This window comes from Podarcis bocagei (genome assembly GCF_964188305.1).
Source record: "Podarcis bocagei genome assembly, chromosome: 14".
Lineage (NCBI taxonomy): Eukaryota > Metazoa > Chordata > Lepidosauria > Squamata > Lacertidae > Podarcis > Podarcis bocagei.
This window is the reverse complement of record NC_138139.1, coordinates 50,510,564-50,536,633: the sequence shown is the minus strand read 5'-3', so window position 1 is coordinate 50,536,633 and position 26,070 is coordinate 50,510,564. Positions and strand designations below refer to the sequence as shown.

The 26,070-nt window shown below is 48.8% G+C and overlaps 1 protein-coding gene across 6 annotated transcripts in view; it reads left to right on the top strand.

Moving 5' to 3' along the window:
• The window catches only part of MPRIP (myosin phosphatase Rho interacting protein), a 159,636-nt gene that overhangs the window by 126,275 nt on the left and 7,291 nt on the right, over positions 1–26,070 (top strand). Inside the window, exons 13-24 of one of the 6 annotated variants that reach the window (XM_081169328.1) lie at positions 733–842; positions 6,939–7,530; positions 8,972–9,088; positions 12,222–16,034; positions 18,538–18,685; positions 18,826–18,943; positions 19,396–19,555; positions 20,777–20,896; positions 22,044–22,130; positions 22,878–23,040; positions 23,814–23,899; positions 25,690–25,755. In XM_081169328.1, the coding sequence (XP_081025454.1) occupies positions 733–842; positions 6,939–7,530; positions 8,972–9,088; positions 12,222–16,034; positions 18,538–18,685; positions 18,826–18,943; positions 19,396–19,555; positions 20,777–20,896; positions 22,044–22,130; positions 22,878–23,040; positions 23,814–23,899; positions 25,690–25,722 (5,547 nt within the window). In that variant the 3' untranslated portion in view covers positions 25,723–25,755. Of the gene's footprint in view, positions 1–732; positions 843–3,972; positions 4,012–6,938; positions 7,531–8,971; positions 9,089–12,221; positions 16,035–18,537; positions 18,686–18,825; positions 18,944–19,395; positions 19,556–20,776; positions 20,897–22,043; positions 22,131–22,877; positions 23,041–23,813; positions 23,900–25,689; positions 25,756–26,070 lie in introns of all 6 variants that reach the window. The other 5 variants (XM_081169329.1, XM_081169327.1, XM_081169332.1 and 2 more) reach the window with 5 other exon arrangements.

Genomic DNA, 26,070 nt, shown 5'->3' with positions numbered 1-26,070 from the left:
GCCAGACACTTGGGAATTCTGTGAATAGAAAAAGCAGGGCAAATACCTTCCCAAAAAAATAAACCCGTTCTGTTTCGTTAAACTGGGTCCATCGGAAGTGGCTATCTCCATCCCTTGAAAAGGAGGGTGGCTTTCTGACTCCTCCTGGGTGCCCAGCCTCTGTTTTGCATCTTATAAATAAATGGCTCCTCCCTGGGGAAAGAGAGGGGGCAGCAGATGCATCTTTCTCTGCAATCCCTTCTGGAAACCCCACTTAGGAACATTCACCAGGTAACCTGCCTTGGCCCAGTATACCTGAAGGAGCGTCTCCACCCGCATCATTCTGCCCAGACACGGAGGTCCAGCTCCGAGGGCCTTCTGGCGGTTCCCTCACCGCAAGAAGTAAGGTTAAAGGGAACCAGGCAGAGGGCCTTCTTGGTAGTGGCGCCTGCCCTGTGGAACGCCCTCCCATCAGATGACAAGGAAATAAACAACTATCTGGCTTTTAGAAGACATCTGAAGGCAGCCCTGTTTAGGGAAGCTTTTAATATTTGATGAATTGTTGTATTTTAATATTTTGCTGGAAGCCGCCCAGAGTGGCTGGGGAAACCCAGCCAGATGGGTGGGGTATAAATAATAAATTATCATAATATTATTAATAGAAGGGGATGCAAAGGATGCTTTCTTCTAGATGAACTGGTGCTCAGCATCACCTCTTCCCCTTGCGTTTCTCTTCCTTTTCTCTTGGCGTAGACTAAAGAAGGCGAGTTCACCCTCTCTGCCATGACCTCGGGGATCCGCAGGAACTGGATCCAGACGATTATGAAGCACGTTCGCCCCACCACTGCTCCAGATGTGACCAGGTAAGAAGAAAGGGGCGTTTCAGGGCAGTCTCCTATTCACTGGGCCTCCACACCTTCCAGCCTTTCTCTGTCTCTCTCTATGCCTGTTCTCTCTCTCTCTTTTTCTCCATTCTCCTTTACTGACCCCTCCTTTTGATCCTCACACGGCTCGGAAGCTGCTGTTTGGTGCCTCGCTGCCAAATTTCTCGGCTGCAGCTTGTTCCGATTCCACGCCACCGTGCAGCGCAACGGCTGGAAGTGTTGGGTGGGTCTGGAGCCAGGGAGCCACAGACTTAAAAGTCTGCTGGGTTACAAAGCGCTCTGGTTGACCCAAGGCCGGTCACTCTCCCTCCCTCACAGCCTTCCTTCAAGGAAGGGCAGGATCCGAGGCTCACACACCTGTTTTAATCTGTAAGACACTGAGGGCATCTTACCGAGGATTTCTCATCCGTTTAGGAAGACTTGTGAGGAAATATGTGATCAAAAATCGCAGAATAGTTCAGAAGCAAAAGTTTACTCCAATAAATTGAAAAGCATAAAGAGCCCAGAGTTGATTGATGAGATCCCTCAGCCTTGGGCAATTTAAAGAGTCCTCATCTCTCCTTTGGAATCCACACTGCATTGCATGGTGGGTGTTTATCTTCTTGGGAAAGATGTCACTTCAGAATTGACTCTTAGAATTATCTGTCAGACTTCGTTGATTGCAGGCGTTTAGGAAAAACTCGAAGTCCCACTTGTTTCTGCCAGCTTTTTCTTGAGCCACGTTTGTGGTGTGTTGTATTTTAGTATTTGGGGGGCTTTTTTCAAAAACTGGCTTTTAATTATTTTGTTGTACTGTATTTTAATTGTACACCACATTGGGAGGAGTCTCCCGACCTTAAAGGCCACATAAAACTATTTTAAACAAAGCCTTGATTCTCAGCTTTCCTGAGGCTCAGGGCAGCTGCCTGAATTGCAAATATTCCATTATATCTCTAGTGATTTTCAGTGTACAAAGTGATTAGCAGAAGAATACATACAGTCGTGGGGAAAAGAAAGCGCACCCTCTTTGAATTCTGTGGTTTTACATATGAAGACATAATAACAATCATCTGTTCCTATAGCAGGTCTTAAAATTAGGTAAATGCAGCCTCAGATGAACAACAACACATGGAATATTACACTGTGTCATGATTTATTTAACACAAATAAAGCCAAAATGGAAAAGTCATGTGTGAAAAACTAAGTACGCCTTATGATTCAATAGCTTGCAGAACCACCTTTAGCAACAATAACATGAAGCAATTGTTTTCTGTAGGATTTTATCTGTCTCTCACATCATTGTGGAGGAATTTTGGCCCGTTCTTCTTTACAACTTTGCTTCAGTTCATTGAGGTTTGCTGGCATTTGTTTGTGTACAGCTCTCTTACGGTCCCACATAGCATTTGGTCTGGATTTTGACTGGGCCATTGTAACACCTTGATTCTGTTCTTTTTCAGCCATTCTGTTGTAGATGCGCTGGTGTGCTTCCCTTCACTTGTCCCTATTGCATGACCCAATTTCAGCCAAGTTTCAGCTGTTGGGCAGACGGCCACACATTTGACTGTAGAATACTTTGGTATACAGAGCAGTTCGTGGTCAACTCAATGACTGCAAGGTTCCCAGGTCCTGTGGCTGCAAAACAAACCCAAACCAATCGCCCTTCCACCACCATGCTTGACAGTTGATATGAGGCTCTTGTGTTTGGTTTTTGCTAAACGTGGCGCTGTGCGTTATGGCCAAACATCTCCACTTTGGTCTCATCTGTCCAAAGGACATTGTTCCAGAAGTCTTGTGATTTGTTCAGATGCAACTTTGCAAACCAAAGCTGTGCTGCCGTGTTCTTTTAGAAAAACAAGGCTTTCTCCTGGAAACCCTTCTTGTTCGGTCTTTTTCTAATTGTCATGAACTTTAACATGCTAACTGAGGCCTGTAGAGACTGAGATGTAACTCTTGGGTTTTGTTTTGTTTTGTTGCAATTTCTCTGAACATTGTACGGTCTTGACTTTGGGGTGAATTTGCTGGGACGTCCACTCCTGAGAAGACTGGCAACTGTCTTGAATGTTTTCCAATCTTGAATAATCTTTCTCCCTGTAGAATGATGGACTTAAAACTGGTTGGAGATGGTCTTAGAACCCTTCCCAGTTTCATGGGCGGCAGCACTTGCTTCTCAAAGAGCATTGTGTTATCTTTCCTCCTTGGCGTTGTGTTCAAACACACCTGAATGCTCCAGACCAGCAAACTGCTAAAACTTCAGCTGTTATAGAGGTGAACATGCTGATGATCAGTTAAGCAGGAGCATTTGATTAGCAGCCTCTGTCTGCCACTTAGCTTCTTAATTCCTATGGAAGCAGTAAGGGTGTACTTAGTTTTTCATACATGATTTCTCCATCTTGGCTTTATTTCTATTAAATAAATCATGCCACAGTGTAATATGTCCTATGTTGTTGTTCATCTGAGGTTCTATTTACAGTGGTACCTCGGGTTACATACGCTTCAGGTTACAGAGTCCGCTAACCCAGAAATAGTGCTTCAGGTTAAGAACTTTGCTTCAGGATGAGAACAGAAATCGTGCTCCGGCGGTGCAGCAGCGGCAGGAGGCCCCATTAGCTAAAGTGGTGCTTCAGGTTAAGAACAGTTTCAGGTTAAGTACGGGCCTCCGGAACAAATTAAGTACTTAACCCGAGGTACCACTGTACCTAATTTTAAGACCTGCTAAGGAACAGATGATTGCTATTATCTCCTAATATGTAAAACCGCAGAATTCAAAGAGGGTGCACTTTCTTTTTCCCATGACGCATGTAACCCCCCTCTTAGAATCAATGGAAGCCCCGCCTGGGTGTGTTTTTAGGGGGTGTTCTTTCAGTTTGCTGCCTCTTTCTTTCCTCTTCTACCACTTGCATTCTTCCATTCTCTGCCCTGTTCTGACCCCTCCCTAGCAACCGCTTGAGGACGCTCTTGCTTTCCTTCTTTTGAGAGCTGCGATTGGGAAAACGCAGCCCACAGTTTCAACCCGGAACGACCCATTCCCCTTTCTGCTCCGCACCTCACCCCATTTCTCTCTGGGTGCTTCTGAACCCTCTTTTCTCTCTCTCCTCACTCCTTCGTGTGTTTAATTTCCATGCGTTCCCAGGAAAAGCTTCTCTTTGAAACTATCCGTGCTGAAGCCCAGGTTGGAAAACTGTGTTCTCTCCTGTATTAACGTTTTGTGGTTTGTATATATCTCGTGATTCACTGCATGCCTCCCTTATCTTTTTTGCACTCTGGAGGGGGTAAAAAGTCCTGCTTTTCTGCTTTGGGAACAAACAGTGGGATAGAGAAGGGGGGAAAGAGGCAGCTCCTCGTTTTGCTGCTGATTATCCTCCTTTGGCTCAGCGATGCTTTCCCCGTTACATCTCGGCAACGAAGGCGCACTCCTGCAGCTGAGTCCTGTGTTCGAAAATGTCACATGGGAAAAGCAATAGAAGCTGCTACCTCTGCGAAGGACACAGAACTGACCCCCATGTGTATGACGTTACCTGTGTCTGCTGGTCGCCTTTCCCGTGTGACGTTTTCACACATTCTTGGAAATGCCTCAAGGGCGTTTGGAAGAATTGGAAATGTTTCCCTGGAAAAGACTCCTGGTCTGATCAGGTCTGTGCCTTGGAAGGGGGCAACAGCCGAAGATGCAGAAAGTCTCTATAGCAGAGCAGATTAGCATTGAAACTTCCATTAAGAGATTGTGCGATCTCTTGCAGGTACTGTTTGTCTTCAGAAGTGTAGGGAAATGCCTCTCTGCCATCATTTTGCTAAGCGACTGGTATCCAGGCTTCAGTTCCAGGTTGGGCAGTGCTTGGACCTGCCATGTTACCAGGGTAGCTGGTACCTGTAGCTAGTACTGGTATCCAAGGGAGCGAGGGCCTGGGCATCTGATGGTGGCACCTGCAAATTAGATGCTGTGTTGAAATCCTCAGGCCCCTGGGACGTCTCTCCAGTTCTGGGCGCCACAATTTGAGCAGGATATTGACAAGCTGGAACGTGTGCAGACGAGAGTGACCAAGATGATCAGGGGACTGGAAACTAAGCCTGATGAGGAATGGTTGAAGGAGCTGGGTATGTTTAGCCTGGAAAAGAGGAGATATGAGAGCCATCTTCAAATATCTCAAGGGCTGTCACATGGAGGATGTAGCAAGCTTGTTTTCTCCTGCTCTGGAGGGTAGGACACGAACCAGTGGATTCAAGCTTAGTCGGAGATTCCGACTAAACATCAGGAAGAACTCCTCTCCTATTTTTTAAACCCAGTCTGCCACTTTGCATGCTGAAGGCTGGCATGTGCCATGTTTTGTCCATAGGCCTTGTCTGGCAGCTCCTTTTAGGTTCTCCTCTGATGTCTGAAACTCTCTTCCTCCACCTTGCTTGTCTGCTGCCTGTGTTGTCTGCCTCTTTTTCTGTTCCTCTCTCAATACTGGCATTGAGGGCTGCCGCTTTCCTTCTTTGGTGTCGGCAGTAGCTTGCCTTAGGCCCTGTCGCTGATGCCTGTCGTGTAGAAGTAGCGAAGCAGTGTGCTGTCTTCAAACGCCAGGACTGTTGACTGCAAGCCAAGGCCCTCTTCGCACATGACACTTTCCCTGCAACATGGGTGTAGTCAAATGTCCGCTTTGCCCGTTGCAAGAAGTTGCCAACGTGTCTGTCCTGCCACAGTCGCATGGGTTTAGAAGTTGCTGTATCTGCTGCCGTTTCTGGACACACACACACAATGGTGGCAAAAAGTAGACGTTTGTACGCTTTTACAGCTTGTATGCTTATTTTTGCTTTATACAGACGACAACTCTGAAAGGCTTTGGACCTGAAAATCCCGCGCAGGCAGGTCCACTTGCTTCCTGATTTCTGTCGGCCAGGTGGAAGTTGTGCTGCCTGTGTGGGATTGCTTGATCTGAAGCCACCCACTTGAGTGGGGAAAACGCTAAGAAAACCTGAGTGTTCAGTACAGAGAAGAGCTTGGAGATGTTTCACGGAGAACCTTTTCCAAGGAATCCATTTAAGCACATCTACCAAATTTCTCTGCAAACCAATGTTTACTTTTGTGCGATCAGACATCCCCCTCCATTGTTAAATTGAACCCTGACAGCCAATGTGCCCGACTAAGGCTATGTCCTCTCCTCTTTGGGAACTGAACTGAGTGCAGTGGTTTAAAATAAAAAGAAAGAAAGAGTGATCAGGGATGCCTGTATCTCAATGGGCAAACAAGCCCAGCATTCATCTTTTATTATCATTTAGGCTTTATTCTGGGGTAACGTTTTCCTTCCCTGAAGATGGGTCCCATTGAGGAACCTGTTAAAATAAAAGCACAGGAATGTACAATCAGTGTACCATTTTTGTGTGTGTATGTATGGTAGGGAAAATCTCATCTTGTATTCAGCCCTGAATTCTGTAACTTAGGAGGGTTTCTGTGAGGCTACTCATAGGAATTATTTCACCTTGCCTTGCAATCACCAGCAACAAAGCTAGTTTTCTTTTGAGGACACACTAGATCAAGCTGTTGAGAGGAATCCTTTTGTCTTTGTTGGGTTTAATGAGAATTGGGGAAAACCCTGGCAGAGTGTGGCCAAAATCAGGCCAGTTTGGGAGAACAGTTACACTTCCCACTTAGTAGAAAGCAGATTTTTAAAAAGGACCTTCCCTGGTCGTTCTGATTGCCATACTTCATAACTGTTTGGTTCAGAGCATGTGTGTATGTAGCCCATAACGCTCAGGTGTGTTCTGAACCACCTTGAAGTCCTCCTCTAGCTTGGAATGCAAAAATGAATTTGCAAAGCTTCTAAGCTGCTTCAGATGAAGGGGCGCTTCACCACTCACTAGTTTTGATAGGCATCACATGCTAATTCTTGCAAGAGGGAGATAATTTCACAGGCAGATCAAGAGCAATAGCAAAAAGCTTCAGAGATAGCATGGCCCTGGACATTTCAACGGGCTTCGATTCTTCCCTCCCTGCCCCTACTACCTTCTGGCTTACAGTGGTACCTTTACATAGCAAAACTGAAAGGGGGTATACAGACAGGAAACCAACACCAGTGCTGATGGTTTTTCGCTCTCTTGTCCACTTTCCTCCCTCCTTGCCAGTTCTTTGCCCGAGGAGAAAAGCAAAACCAGCTCGTCCTTCGACACCTGCCCCAAGCCCAGCGAGAAACAGGATGCCGAGCAAGCGGAAATTGACCCTGAGCACAAGCGCAGCCGCGCCCGGGAGCGCCGGCGTGAAGGCCGCTCCAAAACCTTTGACTGGGCTGAGTTCCGCCCCATCCAGCAAGCCCTGGCTCAGGAGAGAGCCAGCGTGGCGGACGCTTCCAAAGGCAGCGGCGCCCCTTTCGCCAAGGAGCCCGGCTCCACGGAGGCAGACCCCGGGGAGCTGGAGAGGGAGCGTGCGCGGCGGAGGGAGGAGAGGCGCAAGCGGTTTGAAAGCCTGGATGGCCCCGACGGGGGAGGCCCGGAAGACTTTTCCCACATGGAGGTGGACAGGCTCCCGGGGCTGCCCAGCCCTTCGGAGACCAAGCCGCAGAACGTCCACGTGGAGATCGAGCAGCGGTGGCACCAGGTGGAGACGACCCCTCTGCGCGAGGAGAAGCAGGTCCCCATAGCCCCTCTACACCTCGCCCATCCGGACGACAGCAGCGAGGCTCTCCACAAACAGCACCTCACCACACTCCTGGAGAAGGAGGTAAAATGGAGGGAGGGAAGAGGGCAGGTGGGTGGGACTTGGGCTCCTCCAGGCAGGCTGGCTTAGGACTGATGGGAGTTCAAGAAGCCTAGCAGCGAGCCCTGGAAGAAACAGGGGGATCTGAGGTTAAAGCAGGGGGCTTCAGTTCTCTTGCTCACACTAATCTCTTCCCGCCCTCTCTCCGTCTGCAATTTGCTTACGGTCACTTTAAATATGGACGAGGCACGTTAAACTGGCTTACCTTTCCTCTTTAACTCCCGATAGGGCAGGGCTAGGGAACTGGATCTGTTTCCGTCCCACCCTTTCACTGCCTACCTGTCAGATCACCTGGCACCCCATCCAGCGATGGGGCGTTCGTGAAGTCCCCACCATGGTTGAGACTTCAAAGTGCCACACTGGGTTCGCAAAGAGCCCTGTTACCAGGTCATTGGTACTTCAGAGCACCAAGCAGGGCTCTGTACAAGCAGCAGGGAGCTTGCACATAGCTCTGCTCGGTGCTTTGAAGGCCCTTTCAAGCACTGGCTTGCCACGTGCAGCCGAAGCGATGGATCCCACAGAACTTGAAGTCCAAGCTCCGCTCTCTTCTGGGATCAGCCATCCTGCGGAGTTCCCTAGGCAGTGACTGCCAACCTCTTTGGCCAGGATACAATCGGGAGCACCTGTGACATCATGCGTGGGGCTTGCATGTGGGCGTGGCTTGTGGGAAACAGCCTTGCAGGGCGAATTGGAATTCATGCTGGGTCACATTGTTGATTTTGCAAAGCATTGCTTTCATTGTTGTAATCCTCTCTGAGTGTAATCTGGGAAGGCAGCATGCAGTCAAAGGGGTGGTGCTGAAATTTGGCCCATGGGCCAGAGGTTCTCCATAACCTGTGATAGGGCCATAATTACTGGTCCTCCTCAATTATCTGGAGATGGATCTAAATTCGCAAGCCTTCCCACTCTTGTGGGATATAAGAAACCATTCCCTCTCTTCCCTCTAGCCGGTAGAGAAGTGTCCAAGCATGTTGACCTCCATGGCTTCATTTACTTGGAGAAGCTCAGCTCACCTTGGCACTTCTGCATCTTCAGCAAGTGAATTATGTTTAGTTTATCTGAACTTCTGCTGTCCTTGTAGCATCTGCCGTTAATGAGCCAGTCCTGGGGAAGGGGAAAAAAATGCAAGCCAAGCCTCACCCATCATCTAAGCCCATGCCTTTGGGGAGAAACTGGAGAAGGAATGGCTTCCTAGAGCACGATGGTTCCTGGAGAAGTTCTTAGCTTAGTTCCTACTCCAAAGCTTGGTATAGAGGAGAAGCTCCTGTTAGGAGGTTGCAGGAGAAATCCATCCAATTCACCCAACCAGTTTGTATAGGGCAGCCGGTCACCTTGCCAGTTTGGAGTTGTGGATGTTTTTGAATGACGTATTTGTGGTCTTCTCCCTTCCCTCTTGTGCTTGCAGCTGGAGCAGAGCCAGAAGGCAGCCTCTGAACTCCTGGAGCAGAACCGCGCTCTGCAGGACCAGCTGAAAGTAGCTTTGGGCCGTGAGCAGAGTGCCCGGGAAGGTTACGTCCTGCAGGTAGGAGAGCAAGACCAACGTCCTACTTGGTTGCCGTCGCTCAAATTTAATCTGTGGGACTTCAGTCCAGGGTGCTTGTGGGGACGCACCTGGGTGGGAGACACAGTTTGCAAAACCTTCAGTCCTCCACGTCGTAGGGGTGAGAGAGAAGCTTTTTGCATTACCCTCTTTTCTGCAGGTACAGAGCAAGCTCCTCTTTTCAGTACTGCACTAAGCAGCCTTGTTGCTTGGGAATTCTGAGAAATCATTCCAGTTTTGAAAGCAATGGTTTAAATCAGAAGAGTTTCAGAAGGTTCGGTCCACCATCTCCATTGATAACCATGTCTGCTTATATCCAAACATAGACTAAAACCTGCCTCTTGATCTTAGGAAACTTCATGGAAAATTGGGTTGCGGTATCTTAAGAGGTGTCAAAATTGATAGCAAACAAGCCACTTTCCAAAGTATGTAGTTGATAATGTAATTTGTTTCTAGGGCTGTGTGTGCCCCCCTCTCCTACTAACTGATCCAGGGCTGCAACCCAGGGAACACCCAATCTGGATCTGATCCTGACTCATTTTGGTCCGTGGGGTTAATGTTTAACTGGGGTTTTTAAAGCCTACAAGGAGCCACGGCGTCTCCCCCTCCCAGCTGACTACACTGCTGAGAGCGGGAGGGTTCAATCCTGCTGGGTCCTACTCTACCATGTTCCCTAGCTGATGAAGCAGACTTCCTGCAGGGGGGTAAACATAGCTCCCAAGCTGGTGTGTGCCATTGTCAGTTTGCATACATTTCAATTAACAATAATTTAAAATTTTAAAGTATTAGTTGCTTGATTAAGTGAGGGTGCCTTTGGGTTTATTAAAACGTGTTTCAATTTAATGCCCACTCTTCAGAGTTGCAAGCCTAATATTTTTATTTTGTAAGTAGCTTTGATAAAGAGCGACACCATGCTGCAGAGGCATCCTTCCCTCTGGAACAGTTGGCCTTCTGTCCAAGACTACCCAAGTCTCCTGATGGAGAGAGATCATCTTTTGGAACAGAATCTCTTGCATACTGACAAAAGAGAGCAGATGCTGCCCATTTGTTAGGTTATCTGTTGTGCCTTCAGCCTGATACCCTGCACCTATGGCTCCTTGCTATTTTGCCATTTGTGTAGGTGACCGAGGTGGCATTGTGTGGGGTGAGCCGCCTTTCCCTGGGGGACACTGGCTGATGATCACTGTACAGATTGCCTGACTCAGAATAATGGGACAAATTCCATAAGGTCGCACCAGATAACCTAAATGCTTCCTCTCCTTTTAACTGGGCCCAATAGGAGTACCTTTGCTTGTAGGACTAAGAAGCTAACGATGTGATCCTATGTCTCTCTACTCGGATGTAAGTCCAATTAAGTTCAGTGGGACTTGCTCCTGGGTCAGCGTGCATAAGATGGCGCTTTAAGAGACCTTGAAGAATTGGTGAAAGACCGATAAAGCAGGCATGCTGGTCACCCCAGCGGGGAAGCAAATGACCCTTGTGAAAAGCAGATGGTTGCAGCTTCTGGGGAGCGTTTTTGCCAGACTCCTCCCAAAACGGCAGAGCCCGGGTGAGCTCCTAATCCTTTGCCTCCTTCCCATCCCTGGTTCATAGCGCTGATGTTGCAGAATGTTCTGCCCAACGAGACACTGCATATCTATCTTCAGGACTCGATCCGCGTGCATGTTGAACTGAGCCCTTCTTTGAGCTCTTGCAACATAACCTTTCCTGTGTGTGTCCTGCCTTGAGCTCGATGGCAAGTGGAGCTTCTCCAGCCCATTCAGTGCTAACAGAAGTTGAGCATGACTGTTTTTCCTCTCTTTTCCCCCCAAGACACCAGTTGTAACTTCTGCCTCCTTTGGGGCGAGGGTGGAGAGGGTCACTGTACTAATCTCTCTTGGGTGTGGATAATATTGCATGGGTTGTTTTTTAGGGGGTTGGTTTTTTGTTTTTTGGTGTGGAAGCATGTAATCTGACTTATTGTTCCTGAGTGTCACATCTATGGGCTGTCCCTGCCAGCGATTACGGTACAGCAAGACAGGCCAAATTATCAGGCTTAGCGCTGTGCTCCTCTTGCCTCCTTCTGTTTGTGTATTCTTCAAGCCACATGATTTCTGTCCAACTCTTGCATGATTCTCTGTGTGTTTATTCCCCCGCCCCCTTGCATGCAACATGGCTTTGGTTTTGAATCTCTCCGGGGGTTTCCTTGTTCTGACTTTTATGTTCTCATCATACTCCTCCTTTCCTCTCCGCTCGTCTTGATTTACGACAAAACACGGGTAGCAGACAGATCTAGAACTTCCGCATTTTAAACTTCATTCACATATTACATACACAAATATATTTCCCACGAGCAGGAAAGCTATAAGACGTTTGCGGCAGGGATCAGTTCGCAGCTGCCATCTCTTCAGGTGAGGGGAGAGCAATTGTGTCTTCTCAGTGGCCTTCATTCCTCCAGGACTTTATTTACCTGAAGCTCTGCATCTTTTGCTAGGTGAAAACATTATGCTCTAACTGTACACCTGCACACACACAATCCAGCAGTTAGACTCACAGGTCAACCCACACCAAAAAGTCAGGGTGGGTAACACAAAAGTGAAAATAAAATCCCAGCAAAACAAGATACTGATTTAAACCCATCCTTTCCAAACTTAGCCTCAAGCTGCAAAAGATAGTTCCTAGCAGGTAGGTCTCCCAATGCTTCAAATAGTTGCTTGTTTTATCTTAGTATATTCGGATTGCCCCCCCCTCACAATTTTCACTCCTTTCCAAACCTTTTTTCTACTTGTCCCAAGTCATCATTTCTCCTGTGGTGTTCTCTTCTCCATCATTTTGTTTTGTTTTGTTTTAATTTGTTTTGTTCCTCTTAGGCTCGTTTGCGTTCAAGCTGTTTCAATGTTTTATCATCCGTGTTGTCTGTTAAACTTGAAGAAGTGTTTCCTTGTTTCCCTGAGCAAAAGGGATTTTAAAAAAAAGAAAGCAGACAAAACTGAAACCATCCAAAATTGGAGCAGATGGGTAGTGATCAAACCTATGCAAGGAATTGTTCTGTGGCCCAACTTGACCAGAGGTGTGACACTCAGAACTGGGAAGCGAGAGTGCTACTAATCTCCTATTTAATCAATTTTTTTTAAAGACCGAGGTGGCCACCCCCCCATCGGGGGCCTGGCAGAGGCTCCATAAAGTCAATCGAGACCTCCAGAGTGAGCTCGAAGCCCAGTGTCAGCGGCAGGAACTGATCAACCAGCAGATCCAGTCACTTAAGCGTAGCTATGGGGAGGCCAAGGATGTGATCCGGCACCACGAGGCAGAGATCCAGAGCCTACAAGCGAGGCTCAGCAATGCCGCCGCAGAGCTCTCCATCAAAGAGCAGACTCTGGCAAAGCTGAAGAGCGACCTGAAGGCTGAGCGGAAGAAAGCTCAGGAGCAGATGGAAGAGTGGCAGCACAGCGAGGAGGCGCTGAGCTCGCAGCTGAAAGCCAGCGAGCAGAAGCTCAAGAACGCAGAGGCGCTCCTGCTGGAGAAGACCCAGGAGCTGCGAGATCTGGAGACACAGCAAGCTCTGCAGAGGGACTACCAGAAGGAAGTGCAGCGGCTCCAGGATCGGATCGCTGGCCTCAGCCAGCAGCTGAGTGCCAGTGAGCAGTCCCAGATGCTGATGGAGGAGAAGCTGCAGAGGAATTACGAGGCTTTGCTGGAGAGCTGCGAGAGGGAGAAGCAGGTCCTCATCCAGAGCTTGAAGGAAGCGGAGGACAAAGCCAGCGAGTACGAGAACCAGCTTCAGAACAGCGAGCAGCAGATGGAGGTCCTGCAGAAGGAGAAGCTGTCCGTCAAATTTGAAAGCAGCGAAATTGTCCACCAGCTGGAAGAGCAGCTCGAAATGAAAGAAGCCAGCATCCAAAAGCTCGCCGAACACATCAAGAGCCTTGAGGAGGAAAGGGATCAGATCAAATGCCGGTTCCAAGAGCTGATGAACCAGGTTGCCGAGTCTGATAACGAGGTCGCCAAGCTGCAAGCCAAGCTGCAGCTGGAGGAGAGCAACTACCATGCCCTGGAGCACTCCTACGAGGTGGTGTCAGGGCAGTTCCAGAACTTGCAGGCGGTGCTGAAGGAAAAGGAGGAGGAGCTAAGAGTGGTGAGGGAAGCCCACTCGAGAATTGTGGAAAATAAGGACCAGGAGCTTGCAGAACCTTTCTTAAAAGTAGCTGCCGTAACCAGCAGTCCAGAAAATGTGGAAGATCAGCAGACGCAAGACGATGAGTTGAAAACATCAGCTGGTGAGAGCTTAGCGCCATGTGTTGCGATGGAAACAGGTGGTCATGTTGTGGAGCCAGCACAACATTCACAGCTTCAGAGAAGACTTCCAGCCTCAGAGTGCATGCTCACTGAGGATCAGGGCCCCAATATCAGTCACAGGCAGATCTGTGAGCACCCAGCAGTGAACCCAGAAGAGTGTAGGTCTACCTCTAAGTCTACAGACCTTCAAGAGAGAGAGATTTGCCAGAAGGACTCTGCAAAATCGGACACAGAAACCCCGGGAGCCAAAAGGCAAAGGATACGTTTCTCCAACATCCAGTGCCAAAAATATATCCACCCTGATGGATCCGAGAAGATGTGGACCAGCAGCACTTCATCAGACACCAGCCAAGACAGGTCGCTTTCGGAGGACAGTATGTCATCAGAACCAGCTCCGAGTTACCCAGGCACAGGCGATTCGGAGACTTACCTGTCTATCATCCACGCCCTGGAAACCAAACTTTTCATCACAGAAGAAAAGCTCAAAGATGTGACCATGAAACTCGAAAGCCAGCAGGGCCACAATCAAGACACCCTCATCACGCTTCACCACCAATGGGCCAGCACAGAAGCACAGCTGAGGGAGCAGCTTCAGGAGAGCTTGGCTCAAGTCAGCAGGCTGGTCTCACAGCTGGAGGGTGAGAAGCAAGAAAAACACAAGCTGCTTGAAAATCACATCCATGAACTGGGAAGGTTCCATGGGAGAAACAACCAAGCCTTGGTGTGCTTAGAGCAATGCAGAGAACAGCTAAGAGCTTTGTCCAGATGTGACACGGAGCAAGAGAGAAAGGTGCTTTTGGGTGTCCTGTCGAATACGGAGACTTCTTTATCAGATGCAGTCCTCGTGTTGCAACAGGCACTTTCTTCGCCTGGTCATCTGGCAGAAGAATTGTCTGCAGCCCAAGCACTGCATGCAGAAGGCAGCAGCTTGGGGGAGGAGGAGAAAGCTGCCCTCCAGCAGCATCAAGTGGGGTTTTCTGAACAAGACCAGCTGCGGATGCTTTCCAGGAGGGTGGCTTTTGAAGCCAGCTTGATCAACCAGATAGCAGAGTCTCTGACAGATGCAACCTCCAAGATTTCCTTAGCCCTGAGGGAGATTCATGGTACGGTGGATGCGGTCTTGCTGGAGCCTTCAAATATTTCACATATTGCAGTGGCCTTGGCTGACGTCTTATCTAAAAAGCTAGTGTTGGAAGATGAGTTTTGGAGCCAGGTGGAGGAGCTAAGGAAGAATTTGAGTGCCAGGGAAGAAGAGGGGAAGGGAAAGGTGGAGGCCCAGTGTTTAAACATTCCTCAGTGCCTCATTCATTCGGTGGCAGACAGCACGCTGATTAAAGCAGAGCTCAGTTTTGTTGCCCAGAAAATGAGAGAGTCCTTTCATCAGAGACTAAAGGCCATCGAAGAAGACCTCCACAACACCAGGACGGCCCTTCAGCAGCACAAGTGCATGCTGGAGGAAATCATTAAAGCATACCAGACTCCTGAATTTGACGGCGTTATGCATCAGATTTCCAAAGCCCTTGAAATCCAAGAGGGCACTTCAGCTTGGGATGCCAGCCTTCCTGGCTTCATGCCAGAAGCCCACACTTTGCAGGATCTTGGCAGTCAAGCTCTAGCCGCCATTCAGGGCGATCTTGCTCAGCAGCTCAAAGACAGAGCAAATGTCCTGAAAGAAATATCTGCTGCTCTCCTGTCTCTGTCCCCTGACGAGGCTCTGAAAGACTGCCGCAAGCTGCTGAGGATTTCTTCCAGTCCTCCCTACGATATGTGTCTGGGGGATCTTGAGCGCTACTCGTCTCTGCTTGTTCAAGATGCCATCATCCAGGCCCAGGTCTGTTACGGGGCTTACAGGGCAAGGCTGGAGTACGCCAAGGAGGCACGGCTGTACAAAGAGTCCCTGCACAATGTGGATGCTCTGTGTCAGGAACGCATCAGGGCAGTTGCCACCCTCCGAGAGGAATACGAAGAGCTGCTCCGAAAGCAACAGGGCAAGTATGCCGAGATGATTGCTGTGCTTGAAAGGGAGAATTCGGAGCTCAAGGCCAAAGTGGAGCAGCTTGATAATCAGCGGAAACTCCTGGAAGAAGAAGAACATAAGCAGAGCAAGAAAATACTGGAGCTTCAGGACACGTATGAAGAGGAGATCCGGAACGTGGTTGAGCAGCTTCACAAGACCGAGGATGCTCTGAAATCAGAACAGACTGAAGGGCTGCAGCGACTAGATTCTCTTGCGCGGGATAAGCTGAACTTGGAGACTTTCCACCTTGAGCAGATCCAAACTCTAGAGGACAAGTTTCAAGTCAAGATGAAGGAACTGCAGGTCTTCCACAATGAAGAGCTGCTGGCCTTGCAGAAGCGCTACGAGCAAGAGCTGCAGTGCTTGCAAGCATCTCTGGAGCAGTACCAGAATCAGCACTCAGAAGCACTACCTGCTGTGGCATTGGGTGCAGGAGAAGCATGGGCTGCCGATAACCCCGATGGCGGGGTGCAGGGCTCAGAGAGCGAGCTGGACGCCATGCACGGCTTGAGAGAGCGCATTCAAGAGCTGGAAGCCCAAATGAACATCATGAGAGATGAGCTGGAGAACAAGCACCTCGAAGGCAATGCGTCCACTCTGAGGGAGAAATACCAGAAGGACTTTGAGAATCTTAAGGTTTTTTCTTCTTCACTGCACTTAATTTCAATAAGTCATGTGTGTAAATCTCTCCCTGCCCCCAACCCATGGCATTGCAACAATCACCTTTTTGTTTAAAGGCAAATAGAATTCTATAACTTAATGGCCAGAGGATAGATAGAGCTAAAAAGAGGGATGGAAACACTTCCTTCCCATGACAGAGAAAAAGGTAAAAAATAATAATATTCTGTCACAGGATGGGATGCATTTCAAACGGAATGCTTACAGTCCACAAGACTGCCCCCTAAGAACAGTAAATCAAAACTTTGCATTGCAACATAGGAACAAATTGTCCATCCTGGAAGCCCAATATAATGTCCTTGAGGTGATGTAGCCAGAGCCCTAGGGATGTATGTCATCTTCTGCAAACCTTCACAAGATCTTTTCACCTTTAGATCTCAGATTTCCTATAACTGTCCTTCAAAACACAAACCCCTCCTATCAAACTTCCATCCTTACAACCTAAAACTAATGAAACGGTAGTATCAAAGCACAGAAAAACAAAGAAAACAGGAACACAAGCACATAAAACAGGGTCTGGCCGGGGAAAGCCTGTGCAAAAAGATAGGTCTTTACAAGTCTTCCTTTTAATCACATTTTATACCCACCCCCCTTTCCTAAAAGAAGCTCAGAGTGTAAATGGGATTGCATCACCTTATCCTTGGAAGTGCCCTGCAGGCTAGGCAAGGCTGAGAGAACAGAGACTTGCTTCAGCTGAAATTCACAGCTGAGCCATGATTCAAACTCTGTTCCCTCCAGTCTAAGGCCAACATTCTGCCCACGGACACCCTCCAGTATTTATTGCTATAGTACATGGCCATATAAAGGGGCTAATGGGAGGTAAATGGTACGTCACATCATGAAATGATGACAGTAATGCGAGAAGCAGTCAACGGTTCTAGGAGAATACTCTGTTCCAGGCATGGCTGAAGCCTGCCTTCTTTTTTCTTTTGCCTTTCATAAACCTTTGTAACATTCCCACAAGAACATTCTTCACCCTTCAGCAACAGAGCCTTTTCACAGCTCACAAGGTTTGCCGTACAGGCCAATTGCACCTGCTGGCATGCTTGCACTAACATAACAGAGGGTGCTTTTAAATGTCCCTTGCAGAACACTGATCTCCCCCTGGACTAACTTTCTGCCATCCTAAAAAGTGTTGCCTTGGCTGACAGATCTGCAGCAACCACTTCTGCAGCCCACAGCTGGTTCAAGGGGCAGTTCTGTGCTTACCAAGGAACAGAGAGCAAAGCGGCATAAATAAATCCCAGCCCACCTGCTAAGATTCTGGCTGCAGTGTAAAGAGCTAGGAACTGAAGGTGTACATGCCTCCACAGATGTGTTTCAGGAGGGCATGGGCAACTTATATAACCACAGCTTTGCAACATGTTGTTATTTACCATATTTAGGCTGGCCAGTAACCTATATCCTCGCAGCCAGCTGCAGAAATACCGTTTTTAAGCATTCATGCAGAAAAGACCCATCTTTCTTTTTTAAAGAGCCCAGTTATTTGCCCTTTTGTAATAGCCAATAAAAATTCTGAAGATATTTAAAGATTTTATTTAAAGACTTAGGCTAGGATCCTAGAGGTACCTTAGGTATATTTTAAAGAGAGGGGCACGCACACACACACACACACAGAGAGAGAGAGAGAGAGAGAGAGAGAGAGAGAGAGAGAGAGAGAGAGAGAGAGGCTTTCCTCCTTCATAAACACTCCTTAAGACTCAGCGGACACCCTGTGTGTATTCTACATGGGTACAAAAAATTGCACGAGAAGCAGCTGTTTCCGGGCAACTATGAATTAGGGTGCATGCTTCACATTTTACACCAGAGAAAGAAGTTGTACAGTGCAGAAGTGGGACAGACAGCAAACCATATTCGGTACCTCCCAAGGAATAGGCTAGATTGGTGCAGGTGAATTTAGTACATCCAGGCCCCTCCAAATGATTTTGTGGTTAAAAGTGTGCATTTAAGCTTCGTACTTCCATCAAACAACTCTGTGCAGCAATACAATGACGCTGGGTTGTGTTGTCTCTTCTTTAGTCTTATCTAAATGTCATCCCAAGTTAAGCCTAGATCAGGAACAAGGAACCTGCATTCCTCCAGATGTTGTTGAGTGGATGATGGGAACAGGCATTCAGCAACACCTGGAGATCTACAGGTTCCCCATCCCAAGTCCAGATGGAGTACCAGTGACAAGGGCTGCTTCCTAAGTCGGTTTTGAACTAACACTCTTCCTAGTCAATCAGATTTCACGTAGTTTTTCTATCAGGTTATGATTGAAGAGGCATGTTAGAGCTCCAGTCTAGACCTTCCATGCATGCTTGTCCATCAGCTCCATGGCTTTCTCCTCCTCTCTTTGTTTGCCTGCCTGCCTGCCTGCCCATAAAACCTAACACAATCCTAACATTCAACCTAACACCATCCCTGTAGGTTCTGAGGCCGAGAAACACAAATTCAGTTCCCCCGCCCCATCTTTTCCCAGGCAACGTGCGAACGAGGGTTTGCAGCTATGGAAGAGACCCATCAGAAGAAGATAGAGGACTTGCAGAGGCAGCACCAGCGAGAACTTGAGAAGCTAAGGGAGGAGAAAGACCGCTTGCTAGCTGAGGAGACAGCAGCCACTATCTCAGGTAAGAGGAAAGAGAAGACCATAAGCGGTCATCAGTAGCAACATCAGAAGGTGGTTTTGTTCCTGAGGTGAGATCAGAAGATGGAGTGTTTCTTAAAGGAAGACAGCTTATCTACAGCCCTTGCCTCTTTTCCTACACAGCCATAGAAGCCATGAAGAACGCCCACCGGGAAGAGCTGGAGCGGGAGCTGGAGAAGACTCACCGCTCGCAGATCAGCAGCATCAACTCAGACATCGAAGCGCTCCAGAGGCAATACTTGTAGGTGTTCGTCTGTATTTTCTAGATTTGTTGAGTTAGGAAATGTGAGCTGCTCTTGGCACCTGGGTGGCGTTGGGTGGAACAATTTATCATTCTACACCACCCACACTAAACAGCCCTGCTGGATCAGGCCAGAGACCCATCTAGTTCACTATTCTGTTCCCACACTGGCTGACCCTAATGGGGATCCCATCTATAGACAACACAAATGTTTAGTCTAGTCAGTGCAATCAAACCGCATGCCTAGGTTTGCTTTCCTGGGAAAGCAAAACTGAATGCGTGGGATGCACTTGAATGCCCATCTTGTCTGTCCACAGCCAGAAGGTTGTGCAATGCCTCCTTCTCCTCCGTGCATCCTAGTCTCCGATAGTTGATTTGATCCATTTTGTGGTTTGCAGTTGGCCTTGCAATCTTTATTTTTTTGTTTTTACCCCCCCCCCATGCCTAATCAGGGAGGAGCTGCAGTCTGTCCAGCGTGAACTTGAAGTTCTCTCCGAGCAGTATTCTCAGAAGTGTTTGGAAAACGCTCACTTGGCCCAGGCCCTGGAAGCAGAGAGGCAGGCCCTCCGTCAGTGCCAGCGGGAGAACCAGGAGCTCAATGCACACAACCAGGTAAAGCAACACCTGTCCAGCCTCATTCAGCTGCCTAAGAGAAAAGGGTCGTTTTGGGGCTTTTTCAGAATGGCTTTCAGCCAGGATTTGACTAGCAGGGCAGGGGAGTCAGTTGGTCAAGAAGCCTGATAAGCAGTTTCCCCCTAATAGGAATGAAACATTACGGCAGGACCAGAATCATAGCGATTCTGCAGGGCAGGATTAAGACCTTTAAAGGCCCTAAGCACTGAAGAGATTGAGGTGGAGCCCCCACGTTTTTAAAAATAAAACAGTACTAAACTGTAAAATATATATCTTAAAAAACCATAGATTTATTGCAACACCTGGCAGATGCGATTTCTGCATATTTTTTTCAATCTAAGTTGGTAGGAAGCCCCCTGCTTTAGGTAAGGAAAATGAATTAAAAAGATGGTACCCCAGATGGTGTTGCTGACTTAACCAGGCTTGTAAACTGCCTTTTGCTTGGTGGTCTCTGGAACATGGGATCTTCTTTTTACAAAATCTACCACAGCTCCAATTGTCTTGAAATACCAGGGAGGGCAGGGGGTGCCTCAAGGTGTCTCCTCAATGGCATTTTGTTTCCTGGGAAAATATGCATGATGGAAACTGCTGTGTTAAAGATGACATTGTGCAAATATGCAAACTCCATAGCTTTAGACGATGGTTGCATGTTCTTTTTGAAATCCTGTGGTTTGGTTTTAAATCCTTTTGTGTGCTTTATTTTCGTCACCAGGCCTTGTGACACAGCTTCTTAATGAAGCGTTGATAAAATGTATGCTTTCTAAAATCTTTTTTCTTTGTCTCAATCACTTCAAAAGAATCAGGCTTTCACCACTAGGAATAGATTTTTTTTTAAGTCATTATTTCAGGCTATTGGTATATTATAACCAGCATAGATATACATGGGTTACTAAAAATGTTTTAAAACTCTGTGAACTTAAGAAATGTCCATCTTTAGAGGAGCGGAAACAAATGTGCTGCTTGGGCCACATTTGTGGAAGTACTGAGCTCAATCCCTTTGTCTGATCTGCAGAAGTACAGATAGCAGCAAGGAAGCCCCAAAGAACCACAAATGCTGTTTTGTGCTGTTTGGTGAAAACTGAAGGCATTTATATCCTTGAGGTCGCCATCCAAAAGCAAAATAGGGATGTTCAGTTGCTAGGATTGGGGAGAACTTTATTCATAACTGCTGCTCATAGCCATCTTGTGGTCTTCTTACAGGAGCTGAACAACCGCCTGGCTTCAGAGATCACACGGTTACGGACCCTGGTGACTGGGGAGGGTGGGATTGAGATGGCTGGCTCACCTCTCACCCAAGGCAAGGATGCCTACGAGTTGGAGGTGAGGGTGCCCTGCCTTGATTCCAGATGTTGCGAGTTCAAGGGGCATGTGAAATGGACTTTCCTTCTTGCTCAATGGCTTAACCCCCCCCCTTTTCATTTGTGCATACCGTATTTTTCGCCCCATAAGACGCACCGGCCCATAAGACGCACCTAGTTTTTTTTTTGGGGGGGGGAAATAAAGGGGAAAAAATTTATTTCCCCCCCAGGTGCGCTGCGCTAATCCCGAAGCTTGGGGCGTGCGGAGCTCAGCACGCCCCAAGCTTCTGGGTGCCGGCAAGGTCTCCGCTAGCCGTGGGAGAGCCGGGCGCCTCTCCCAGGGCTAGCGGACAGCTGCGCTAATCCTGAAGCTTGGGGCGTGCGGAGCTCAGCGCGCCCCAAGCTTCTGGGTGCCGGCAAGCAGTCCGCTAGCCCTGGGAGAGCCGCGGGGCTCTCCCAGGGCTAGCGGATCGCTGCGCTACACCAGAAGCTTGGGGCGTGTGGAGCTCAGCGCGCCCCAAGCTTCTGGGTGCGCGCAAGCAGTCCGCTAGCCCTGGGAGAGCCGCGCGGCTCTCCCAGGGCTAGCGGAGCACTGCGCTAATCCCGAAGCTTGGGGCATGCGGAGCTCAGCGCGCCCCAAGCTTCTGGGTGCAGGCAAGCTCTCCGCTAGCCCTGGGAGAGCTGGGTCTCCCACAGCTAGCGGGGCTCTCCCAGGGCTAGCGGATCGCTGCGCTACACCAGAAGCTTGGGGCGTGTGGAGCTCAGCGCGCCCCAAGCTTCTGGGTGCGCGCAAGCAGTCCGCTAGCCCTGGGAGAGCCGCGGGGCTCTCCCAGGGCTAGCGGATCGCTGCGCTACACCAGAAGCTTGGGGCGTGCTGAGCTCAGCGCGCCCCAAGCTTCTGGGTGCCGGCAAGCTCTCCGCTAGCCCTGGGAGAGCTGGGTCTCCCACAGCTAGCGGATAGCTTCCTGAAGCCTGGAGAGCGAGAGGGGTCGGTGCATACCGACCCCCCTCGCTCTCCAGGCTTCAGCGAAAGCCTGCATTCGCCCCATAAGACGCACACACATTTCCCCTTCATTTTTGGAGGGGGGAAAGTGTGTCTTATAGGGCGAAAAATACGGTAGTTGCCTAACCTAAAAAACATCTGTCTGGGTTTCTCTTCCCCTTTGCAGGTCTTGCTGCGAGTCAAGGAATCAGAAATACAGTACTTGAAGCAGGAGATCAGCTCCTTGAAGGATGAACTGCAAACAGCATTGAGGGTAATAGTTCTGGAGGAGGCCTGCCTTTGTATCATACAATCAGACAGCAAGTGCCTTTAAATGTGTATGAATTCAGCTGACTCGTGTATACACATACCACTTGCAATTATGATAATAGGTAGTTTCAGTAAAATTCAACACAAATGTATTTCTGTAGTATCCACAAAGCAGTGAAACCAGTATTGAAACATGCCTGAGCAGATAAAAAAAGTCTTTAGTTCCGTCATGAAACTCAGAGCAGCATACATTTGGTTTTCAGACCATCTCCCAACCAGACCTGCATAGCCTCAGGAAGATAGCTGCGTTTTGAGCCTTCAGTCTGTATAGCTGCTAATTGTTTCCAATGTAGAAGAGTCTGTATCAGTGGCAAATGCAAGCTGTATATTGGTTGGTTCCCCCATGGGAGTGTGTGATCTCCCTCCCCTTGAAATATGTACTGCCTTACTTTGAGTGGATGGTTGTCAAGAGTAGTTCACAGATTTGAAAGATGCCATATACAACTATTTGGTCAAAACCAAATTGTTCTGCAAGAATGGAGCCTGTCTCAGTGGGTTGCAGTGTTCTTTTTTTAAACAAAGCCCAAACCAGGAACGATAAAAGGGAGTACTTTTGGTACTGATTGCAACAATATGTGTTGTTGGGCTGAAATCTGTCTAGCCCTTTGGCAATATTTGCTGCTGCCGATCTCCAAGGCTGAAGGAGACTGAAAGCATTTCCTCGGCTGAAATGCTGTTATCTTTTCTAAAGGACAAGAAATATGCCAGTGATAAGTATAAGGACATTTACACGGAGCTCAGCATTGTGAAGGCCAAGGCGGACTGCGACATTAGCAGGTTGAAAGAGCAGCTCAAGGCCGCCACTGAAGCCCTTGGCGAGAAGTCCCCAGAGAACACCACTGTGTCTGGATACGGTCAGTCTTCTGTTTAGCTGGTTTGGCTTTTTCTTAGGTGCTGGTGAGGATTCCGGATGAAAGCAAGGCCAAGTTTCTGGCTTTTGCTTTGGGTATACTTACGTGGGCCATACCAGTTTAGGGAGCCAGCTCTGTAAGGTAAAGGTAAAGGGACCCCTGACCATTAGGTCCAGTTGTGACCGACTGGGGTTGCGGCGCTCATCTCGCTTTATTAGCCGAGGGAGCTGGCGTACAGCTTCTGGGTCATGTGGCCAGCATGACTGAGCCACTTCTGGCGAACCAGCACACGGAAACGCTGTTTACCTTCCCGCCTTCTACTTGCACTTTGAGGTGCTTTTGAACTGCTAGGTTGGCAGGAGAGCCAGCTCTGTAACTGGTGGCAAATGGGGGTCCCTTTGGAGACTGTGTTCTGGGGTAGGGGTGGCCCTTGCATGAGGTTAGGTGAAGCCATTGCCTCTGGCAGCAGATCCACTCCCTCCCTGTGTTCACAGTTATGCTGCCGCCAGCCCCACTGGTTTTGCTCGCACCAGTCGCAGTGATGGGGCTGGTGGCAGCGTGAGCACAATGACTGGGCCAGGGAGGGGGGGCAGATCTTCAAGGGGGGTGTTGGAGCATTTTGCCTACAGTGGCAAAATGTCTCGGCCCAGTGTTGTTCCTTGTGACCATTTGACAACCATTTGTTTTCCTTTTTTCCACGGCGAGGGAGGAAATGTTGCGCTTGTAGTGCTTTCAACAGCAAGGTAAACTGGCTCTGTTTCTCCTCCTCCACCTAGATATTATGAAATCCAAAAGCAACCCTGATTTCTTGAAGAAAGACAGGACCAGCGTTGGCCGGCAACTGAGAAATATCAGGTCAAAGGTGAGTTTATGGTGACTTCATCCAACTTTCCAAACGAGGTTATGTTATGTCGGATGCCATAACAAGTCTATGAGTGATATGTCTGCTGTGTTCTGTCTGTGTTATTAGCATGTGCAGAGGTTTTTTTCCCCAGTCGGAACTCACTGGAACTCCGTTCTGGCACCTCTCAGGCAGGTGCCATTGCTGTTCTAAGAGAACAAGAGAGGTGTTTATGGTGAGTTCTGGCCATAGGCGCCGACTCCATGGGGCTTGAGGGGGCTCGAGCCCCCTCAAAAATTTTTTTTGGGGGGCTCAGCCCCCCCAATAATCTCGGGCGGGCGCCCTTTCAGCAGAGCGCTGCCGCCGTCCCCCGCCTCCTCCTCACCTGCTCCTTCGCCAGCCAGCCAGCCGCGCGCCCTAATCAGAGGCACTGCCGGAAATCCCGCGAGAACAGGGGAATCCCGACTGGCCACACCTCCCAGCCAGCCAATCGGCTGGCTGGGGGGCGTGGCTTGCCCTATTTAGGGCCGGAGCCACTTTATTTGCATATTCATGAGCTTATTTATTATTCATGAGCTTTCCTGGGGCCCCCCAATATTTTTTCTAAGTCCGCGTCCCTGGTTCTGGCACCTTTTTTCTAGAAAAATAGCACTGAGCAGCTTTCTAGATTCTATTCCACCCCTGTTGGTGGTTTCAGTTTTCCCATTTTTCAGTGCAGGGCATGAGAGCTTTACTAGGGCAGTCCAAGGCGTGACCTTGAGGCCTTCTTGGGTGGCCCTCAACAACATTTGACGCTCCACACAAACCCTCGCACTGCCTTTCCAAAATTAGGTAAGCAAGGCCCTGGGCTTTGGGAAGAAGGCATGAAGGCCCTGACAGGATCCTAGAGTCCTCCTGCCTCCTTCCCAAAACCTAGTTTGAACTTTCCCAAACATAGGAAGAGGAGGGAGGGCTCTAGGACCCTGCCAGAGCCTTGTGCCTCCTTCCCAAAGCCAGGCACTTTGCTCAGCCGGCTCTGAGAAGGCAGTGCAAGTGTGTGTGTGTGGTGGTGGTGAAATTTTCCCTCAACTCCTCCCCCCCCCCCTGCATGCATACAAAGCAGTGTGTCACCCACAGGTTCCATGTTGGAAGTACTGTTGCAGCCCCCTTGGTCTGAGAGGTTGGATTACCCTGGCTTAGAGGGATATGCTTTCAGCTAGGCCACAAGGGCGGTACTGTTGGGTGTTTAACAGGCTTGGCCTGTGTCAATGAACCACCCTCCTGCCCCATGTTTGAGCACCTGTGCTGGTGTGCAGTTCCAGGATCAGTAGCCTGGTAGAACTGGAAGGAGGGAAAGTTACACACAACTCTCCTCACCCTGAGACCAGGTTTCCCTGAGCTGGTATGGTAGGAAGACTGCCACAGCAAAAGGCGCGCGCGCACACACACACACAGCTACACAAATGTTGTGATAATCGTGCAGTTCAGCCCTGGTGTCATTTGTGTTTTGCCAGTTTTGTGTGTACGTGTGCACTTCGTTTTGGAGTACCCCAATTTTTCACTGTGGCGTAGCTCCTCTTTGTTACAAAGTGTCGTGCTTTTTATTTATAGTTTCCCTTCTGTGGCTGATTTTATGTACTGAGTTTAAAAAGCAAACTTCTGACCTTGCAGGCCATGAAGACCCCCAAGCTGCAGTTTGCCTTTTTCCCCCTCCTTGCTAGGGTGGGAGGGAGTATGTTGGCACTTGGGAATTTCTGGAGCAATCAGGATTCATGTATTTCTCCTATTTCTGTTTTCTGTGTTGTTGTTTTTGTCTTTGCTTCCAACAACAGTCCGTTATTGAGCAGGTCTCATGGGATAACTGAAATGCACCAGATTCCAGGTTCCCTGTCACATAGGTAATCCAAACAGCACCTTCCAAAGAACACTGCACCTCTTGAGGGGCAGCCCACTTAATGCATGCCCGGCTCACATCTCCATGGCTAATGAGAATCTATCTCCCCTTGCCTTTGAATTACATAGAGGTTGTGGGAGGAGCAAGAGGCAGAATTTCAAAACTTAAGTTCATGCCAGATTGAATGGCTGTTTCTGTGCCTCTCCCATCCTTTTGCTTCTCCCTGCCCTCACTGACATCCATCACTGGAAGGATTTCTGCACCTCCTAAGACAAACAACGGGGTGCTGCGTTGAAGGCATGGGACAAAAGAGTGTGCA